Here is an 8,746-nt window from a genome sequence, read left to right as displayed (position 1 = left end):
TACAGCTTTTACCCGACCTAGGTCCCAGAGATTAGTTGAGGTATCGAACACTCCTAATCATAAAAAAAAAAAAAGAAAAAAAAAAGAAACTTTATTATTTCTTTCAATTTTTTATTTTCATAATTGGTTTTTATAATTATTTTCATTAAACATTGAATAGAAGGTAAAATTATATTAGTTTTACAAACTTATTTTGGTTATTGATGTAATAGATAATTAACAAAATTTATAACCCATGATTCTTATTAAAGAGAATTAGGATAATCTTCGGACTTGAATTTTCTTGAGCTTCCAAGGATCGATTTATTTGTTATATTACTATTATGTAATTAACAATTTGAGTTTAAGAGGGAAAATAAATAAATAAATATATATTATCTTCAATTAACGAGATTGATATTAGAAAACACAGAGAGCCTATTTGATTCCAATAGAATAACTTTTATTTTCCTAATTATTAACACATTTATGATTTTCCCATTTATTTCCTTTTCGTTGACGAATTTAATTATAAAAATAAAGTGGATATTTTTGTTATTATAATTAGTTTATGAGGAAGATGTGTTTGTTTAAAAATCTAATTGAATAGCCGATTAATGAGATTGGTATTACAAAACAGTAAACAAGGGTTTGATTCCAACCAAACTTGCCTGAGACAATTTTTTATTTTTCCTTTTCTTTAACCAATTAATTTGGATGATATAAATAATGTCTTTTTTATTTCTTAACTCTCTTCTCTGCTCTTGGTGTTATTCTGAACCTTCAAGGTTAGTGTTACTGTCTCAAATGAGTAAAATATATATTTATATATCATATAATTATTAGACTAACACTAAAAACTGTTGGTGGTAATCAAATATATATTTATGTTTTTCTGCTCGAAATATATAAACTTAGAAAAATTGGCCTTGAATTTGTTATTGTTTAAGGTTCTATTCTATTTTAATGAGGGTATTTGAAAGGTTGATCGAAATTTAAACCAAAGGGTGGCAAAATGTTGTTGGTTGTAATGATTAAACCATCAACTAATATGATTTAGTTTTGATGTAATCTTGGTTTTTGCAGAGGAAACAAACCATGGACAATGATTCTCATCAAGAGTTGAAAGCTGCTCTTACTCTTGTTCGCATGAAGAAACAAAAACTCGACAATCAAACCGCAGTTGCTTTGAATAATTTGATCAAACCCAACGCCAACTCAGGTGACTGTTATCAGCCCCCAACAATTCCTCAAGTCCCATGCTTGAGACGACTTGTTCAAAATTCCATTTTCACCAAGCCCTTTGAAAAGCTACTCACAATAACCGATTTTAGACCCGATCAAAGCCGATTGTCATTGAACAAAACCCATGTCCAACAATGTCTAGTTTCGATGTTGACTGAAGATGAGAATCTTACTCTAGGAATTCCAGTAACCACATATAATATCAACGGGAAGCCTTACCCCATGATATTTAAACTTTGGTGTTCCAAATTTTATGTTCTTACCAGTGGATGGACAGAGTTTCAGCAAGAAAATAAGCTTACAGCTGGAGAAGATTTTATAACAATATGGATGTTTCGCCATGTCGAGACTGGAAAACTTTGCTTCGTCATCACTTCTAGGAAATCCGCACAGCTTCCACAACCATTCAAGACTAGAAAGTTAAGGATTAATTGAGAACTGATTCATTACTGGATTTTAGAGATATTTTTGTTTTAATTAACTAATCTATCCTATGAAGACGACATTCCAAATTTATTGCCAAAGAAGCTAAATTTTATACAGTTGAAACCATATGTACCCAAATGCTTGATAATATTTATCTGTTGAAATGTTTAATGTTGTAATGCAAAGGCTCATTAAGCTTGTTTTTGTGTTCAATCTTTGTTTTTTGCCTTCTCTTTCTGAAGCAAGTAATTTTGCTCGGCTTCAGGAACTGCTAGCATTATCGTGTGCAGTTTGAGATTCATTTCTTCAACTTTTTCCATAAGTCTGTCATTTGTAAACAAGCCGAGGCAAACACTTTGGATGGTTTCCCAACTTTCAATTAATGGCAAAGCTATAATCACTGCTGATCCAATTGTGCCCCATGCTATGGCTACCACCGCCCAGAATTTGAAATATCCCAAACTGAATTTCCCTACATTACGAGATAGTGAGAAAATTTCAACTCAAAGAGGGGATTAATTGCAGATTGCTAATGAAATTGACATTTACCTGCTGGAAGAGAGAGAATAGGCCACAATATGACAATCACAATAGTGAAACCAACACCCCATTTCACTATCCATGATTTTGCTTTTATTAGTTTTTCCTCATTGAACTCTTCTTCTGGTAGCTCACTTTTCTCTTTTTCAACCACTGTGATCTGCTTAGTGGTATCCCAGTCATAATTTTGAGGCCATAAAAGACTACACACTGTGTGAACAGCTCCTCCGGTGAGTATGGAAACAACGTTTCCGGCAAGCATCGGGGCATTTCTGCCAGTAGTGTCAAGGTTTATTCTGCCATATTCAACTGCTGTGACCGATAACCACGTTACAATGCCAAGAACGCAACCAGAAATCGTTCCAGCAATGGCTCCGATTGCATTCGCCTTCCTCCATAGAAGCATGAAAGCTATTGGGAGGACTGCTGAACCGATAAGCACTCCCATCGCAAGATACATCCAACCCAATGAAACTCCAGCTTTGTTCAGAATCACTGCTAACAAGCCCATGAAACAACCAAAGCCTAATACAACTCCTCTTGAAACTTTGAGAATCTTTTTCCCACTTGCTTCTGGATTTATGTAAGTGCGGTAGATATCATATGTGCATAAAGAGGAAACTGCAATTAGCTCAGAGGAGCCAGCAGATGTCACTGCCCTGCTCATTAATATCAGAAAAATTTGAATTTAAAAAAAGATTTCACAGTTGGCAGTTGGTTCCAATTTCAATCTAGGTAATATAAACTTCTAACTTACATGAAAAGCATAGTAAGAAGAAGAATTGATCCGCCTTTTCCCATCAAAGCAATAGCAGTAGCAGGAGGAACAAGTCCATGGCCCGCCTCACTTGCTGTTATTGGTAAATCAAGTGCAAGAGCTCCCAGACCAAGCGCTGTTGCCAAAGAGAATGGCACTGCAAACCACACCAGTCCACCCAACAAGTAGCCCTTGTGTGTTGATGAAGGCCTTGCAGCAATAGCACTCACCCAATATCCCTAAACATTTCCATTTTGAGTTTTAGATATACATAATTGATGGTGTGTTTTTTTATATTCAGTAATGGAAGAGCAGGGAGTTGCAACTATGACACCAAATCAATGGTACTGAAGCTTACATTATCAAAAAAAACAGTGCCGAAGTTGCCGACGATGTTTATGATTCCAAACACAAGCCCTCCAGAACTCAACATTGTTAAGTAAGAGCCTTTGTAATTTCCATTAACAGGGCCACAGGATTGCCCATCATGGGAAAATGGCTCTTGACATATCCTTGACTTGCTTGCAACCTCCAGTAGGTGGTTGTATACCACACTGGGACTACCGAGCTCACTGCTCGCCGTGTAAACTAGGTACACAAAGATGACTAATACCACATGAACTGAAACCAATCTTGCAACAAAATTAACTATCAAACTTGTAAGAATTTGTATAGATGAAATGTTGTATGGCTAATATGTATATAGAAAGGAAGAGATTGAAAGAAATTTGAGAATACCTATTACAGAGTGAATATAGCTTGCCAAGAAGGTGGCTTTGAGTCCTCCTGCAAGAGCGTAGACAATGACTCCCAGCGGTATTAGAAAGCTGGCAGCGTAAATGTTTACTCCAGTAAGAGCATTTACAACAGCAGAACCGCCAAGGAGCAGCATGGCGGTCACTATGATATTTGTCAAGAAGCAGAAACCAAGAAAAACAAGATGTGCAGGAGTCCCCCAACTGGATTAAAGAGGAAGATTGTAATACTACATCTATATGTTTATAAAAATATGAACTTTTAGTGGCAGATTATAACATACCGGGCTTTGACAATTTCACAAACAGTATGAGCATAGGGAGCCTTTCTTTTAATCTCTATGGCCATTATACCAAACAGAAGTACCTGTTGATTTGCATACAGCAAAATTTAAGTACCCAAATCTTCAAAGTAAAGTATTTTTGAGTAAAAGATTCAAAACATGCCTGGATGGTGGCTCCACTTGCATACCAGAAAGGTCCACTTACTCCATACTCCCAAGCAACATTGGAACTTTGCAAAATTGTAGCAGCCCATGTCCACTGTACAAATGAATTCAACATTAAGATGAATTTAAAATCCATCTAAATTTACATAAGCAGTTGCAAGATGGAAAACGTTACCTGGGATACAATCACACTAGCAATTAGCCCAGTTTTAACATTCCTGCCTGCAGTGTTGAACCATTCAGATGTGTGGCGAGACCCCACATATCGCTTCTCTAGCCAAACCTGTTAATTCCAGAGTTTGAACAGTTAACAACCAACATGAATTTGTGCTAGAATGAAGACTGAAGATGCCAATCCTACAATGATGGTCCAAACCTTCCAATGTATTGCTATTAAAAGAATTTTAGACTTGCACTTAAACATGCTTGGTTTGTAATGTGAAACATCAAATTTCTTGGAAGTCAGTCTCCCCTTTGGCTAAAATATTGTTTTTAATTTCACATTACGTTCCATTTACTTAACAAACCCCAGTTTTTTTTTTTTAAATTTTGAAGTGAATACTGAATAGTAACATGATAGGATGTTTAAACAGTGAGTAAAACAATATTGAAGAAAGAAAAACAAATCAGGAAAGGGAGGCAAATGAAAAGACATACCAGAAGGAGATGAAGACCGCAAAGAAAGCGCCAAAACCAAGAATAACAGAGTAGCCAACGCCCTGATTCAACACAGTTTTTCCTTGGAAGAAACTGCTCTGTCTCACACATCCTGTTAGATCTTCGGAAACATGGTAATATTTTCCCGAGAAAGTAAGAGGTGGGCACTGAGAACCCATCTTCCAATTCCTTCAGTTTCTTCTGAGCTCTCTTCAGTCTTCACTCAGTTAACCACCATCTCTTTCTGTAACAAAATCCAAACGACTAATACGGATATACAGAGGCTAAATTTTCTTGTTGTAAAGATACCAAATTAAGAGTTATGACCAACTCTTTGCCTGCCAAAGAATCTCCTTGGCCGAGGAATCTCTTGGTGACGCATCATTACCCATTATTTTAACATAGTATTTTGTCTAGCTTGAAGGAGTTCGATGTAATTTGAGTGGTTTGATTTGACAGGTGAACAAGAAGTGAGGCTGCCATTGGTGCTTGGAGTGTCTGATTATTGAAGCTGGGTTGGTGACTTGGCGTATTATTTTGACTTGATGCTTCCCAAGTCAATTATTCTGCTCGAAAAGGAATTTCCATTTTTCTTCATTTTTTTCTTTCTATTGGGACATTTAGAAAGAAATGTGTAAAAGCTTGTGTAAGGAGAAGAAAATGCAGAGTGAAAGTGATAACAGTCGATGGAAAAAGCTATTATTTTTTAGGTCAAATAGTGTTTGGGTTTGAAAATTAATTCCTAATTTGGCTCTAGTGATCATAAGATGAGTTCGAGTATGGAAGGTTTCCCACCAAAATTAATTTTGAAAGAAGCTGGGCATGGCCAAATAATTTGATGATGTGTGCGGGGCCAAAAGACTTAACATAGAAATATAATGCACTTGCTGTTTTCTTAAGGTGTGAACCCAAATTATGGTTATGAGGAGTGATTCAAAGTCAAGGGCGTGGGGCCACGTCTTGTTGATTTTTTTTATCTTTTTTTATGGTTAACTCCCTTGTGGTTTGCCTAAATCCATATAACTCTATGTAAAGCTTGTTTCAGGGAATTTTCTATTACTGAAAAAATAAGATTACTTTCAAGATTAATGAAGAAATGTTATACTAATATGTATAGTTAGATAAATCAATATAAATAATTAATATATTTAGTTAGGGAAAATAAAATATTATCGAAAGAGTTTTACTGAATTGTCCTTCCATATTAATATTAATACTATTATATTATTATTATTTAGAACATTCTATTTAACCCCCTCACATTTTGAGAATTTAGCTAAAACACCCCAACAACAAAAGTTTAAAATTTAATAAAATACACCTAACCGCCCAAGATAACTGCTAGCTACCAACCACCACCGTTGGATGTCGCCGACAGTCGTCGAAACTAGTGCGTGCTTTCACAAACATGCATATGTAGCAAGTGCACTAGTCGCAAAAAGTAATAAAATGATCAGTAAAATATCGTTCTCATGAGGATAGTGTTACTAAGTACCGATTTCTCTAGTTTAAATCCTAATTGAAGCAACAATAAATTGGATTGATGAAAAATTAACAACTAAATACAAATTAACAAAATATAAATGAATGATAATGAAATTAAAGCAAAACCCAACAAGTTAACTAATTAAACAATGCTAAAAAAATGTTAGTGTATTGATTTCACCTAGATACGGTAACCCAAATCATAGAATCTATTACCCAAGTTCTAATTCCTTGATTGAAAATCGAATTCCCTAAGTTGTTTGGTACTCCTTCTCAGGTTATACCACCCCACCTATTCCTATTAACCTTCCGAACCCAAAAATTGAAGTTTAATAGTTTAAGGTCTCTTAAGTTTTGAGGAACTCTATCTAGATTTCATAAATCGCGTTTATCTATCTCTATTTTTTGCTCAATCTATGGTATTTATCCCAAGAGACACAAATCACAAATCACTTCTCAGTTTCATTGTGAACAACATACATTTGAACGATGATCAAGCATCCAAAAGTCATTAAGCAAAGAGATAAACACTCAATCATGAAATTAAAACTCAAGGTAAATCAATTCATATAAATTTGAATTATTGTATCAAGGTTATATCAAACCCTAGCTAAACAACTCGGTTCACACCCAAAAACAAAATAAAATTACAAAAACAAACTGAATCAAGGTTCATCATTGAAAAACAAGCAAAAGATGGAGAAATCTTCTCTAATTTGAAGCCCAAATCTTCAATAATCTTCTCCTTCCATGAGCTGCCTCCCAAATCACGAACCAAGCCCCCTTTTCTCTTCCTCTTTTGCTCTAATTTATACCTCTCTCACTTAAGGACGAAGCCCTAGCAAGCCAAAACGCGTCGTTTTATTTTTCACATCTGACGCAATTTCGTTGTAGCAAATATTTTTTCTTGCCGCGGTGAGATCTTTCATGCCAAATTTGAGCATGCTAGAATCTGAATTTGGAAAAGTGGAAAACATTGAATTGTATCCCTTTAAATTATCTTTCTATGAGTTCAAGAATCAGCCCAATCAGAGGTCTACAGATCAAGTTATGGCCAAAATACTGAAGCATGTCCAAAGACGTTTTTCTTCAGTTCCCAACATACTGTTCACGACTTCAAGCCAAGTTTTCACCCTCTTTCATTCAGAATTAGGAAAAACCCAAAACATAAAAGTTGTAGCTCTGCTTCTCAGCTTTTCATAGCTTCTAACTTTAGGTCATTCCAAGTTTTCAAGCTCAAGTTATGCAATTTACACTCAAAACCATCATTTATGCTCAGAATCATCGTTTAGGCTTGCAAAGAAAAATTAATAGAATTAAGTAGAAATTATGGCCCAAATTATATGAGAAGTATCCTAAATCCTATTGAAATTCAATGCAAAATCGTAGGGAAAAATAGGATTATCAAAAACGGCCCACGATCGACCAGATCTAGCCAAATGGTCGGAAAGCCAGATCCATTCTGGCCATTAACAGCCAGATTTGTGGCCGTTTATAGCCATTGATCTGCTCGTTTTCTGCCAAATCCACCGCCATCTGGCCATTTTCGGCTTCCGATCTAGCCGAAAACAGCTAGATCGGTGTACTGTCGGTCAGATCCACCGCCATCTGGCCATTTTCGCCATTTCGACTACTGTTAACAGTGACCGATGGTGGTGGCTGACGGCCGATAGTTGTCTTGGGTGGTTGGGAGTATTTTGGGTATTATCTATGTAAATAGTGAGGGTATTTCTATTCCCAAAAATCAATAAATGAGGTTAAAGAAGTCATTTCACACATTTGGGCTAATTGTTATTTAGTAGACATATGAGGGCATTTGTATCCAAAATGTTTATTAATTAAGGGTAAAATTGGTATGAATAGTTTATTACCCCGGTAATAAAAATAACACACTTTCAGACAGTAATCAAACTACCCCTTGTATTACCTATAGTAACCACTATTGGTATTAGTTGACTACCAGAATCTTTGATTACTTGATAGTCAAACATGATAATTACCAAATTAAAAGATAGATTACCGGTGTTATCTTTTATGACCCTAAACCAACGTTCACTGTTAGTTTTAAAAATTAGCACTAACCACCCTTGCCATCCATGTACACTAAAAAAATTTGCTTGTAAAAGCACAATTGTTAGACATAGAATGACTATATTATCCTCACAATTTACCTATCACTACAAAGTTATTTTCTCCACACTTCTTTTTGGGTCTAGCAAGAGAAAATTCACAATGGACATGATCTCTATCATATTTATAGATAACACAATCATATAATACAACTTACTAAATCTAATATAAAATTTCTAAATCTTTTCAAAGGGTAGAAGTAGAACGATATGAATAAAACTCTAATTTTTCTTTTCTTTACAGAGATAGGGTAGGTTTTGCAGGTATTTACCTTTCCCTCCCTTGGTTTGGGGTATAATTTTCCTCATCTCCTCTCCCAACCT

At 35.4% G+C, this 8,746-nt stretch overlaps 1 protein-coding gene across 3 annotated transcripts; it reads right to left on the bottom strand.

Annotated features, from left to right (window-relative positions):
- Nucleotides 1-1,723: 1,723 nt before the first annotated feature.
- LOC116125186 (urea-proton symporter DUR3) lies at nt 1,724-5,156 on the bottom strand. Of its 3 annotated transcripts, none has more exons than XM_031410923.1 (9): nt 4,809-5,156; nt 4,327-4,434; nt 4,150-4,245; nt 3,987-4,069; nt 3,686-3,906; nt 3,306-3,568; nt 2,948-3,186; nt 2,200-2,849; nt 1,724-2,122 (listed from the first exon to the last, which is right to left on the bottom strand). In XM_031410923.1, the coding sequence occupies exons 1-9, from the start codon at nt 4,917-4,919 to the stop codon at nt 1,860-1,862; spliced, it is 2,034 nt and encodes a 677-aa protein (XP_031266783.1). In that variant the 5' UTR covers nt 4,920-5,156; the 3' UTR covers nt 1,724-1,859. The 3 variants fall into 3 exon arrangements, with proteins under 3 accessions (XP_031266783.1, XP_031266784.1, XP_031266785.1); XM_031410924.1 differs by having other exon boundaries at nt 3,686-3,774; XM_031410925.1 differs by having other exon boundaries at nt 1,992-2,112.
- Between the last annotated feature and the right edge of the window lie 3,590 nt (nt 5,157-8,746).

Source organism: Pistacia vera, unplaced genomic scaffold, assembly GCF_008641045.1.
Source record: "Pistacia vera cultivar Batoury unplaced genomic scaffold, PisVer_v2 Contig160, whole genome shotgun sequence".
NCBI classification, from domain to species: Eukaryota; Viridiplantae; Streptophyta; class Magnoliopsida; order Sapindales; family Anacardiaceae; genus Pistacia; species Pistacia vera.
Note: the sequence above shows the minus strand (reverse complement) of the source record. Positions and strands in the feature narration are given on the sequence as shown.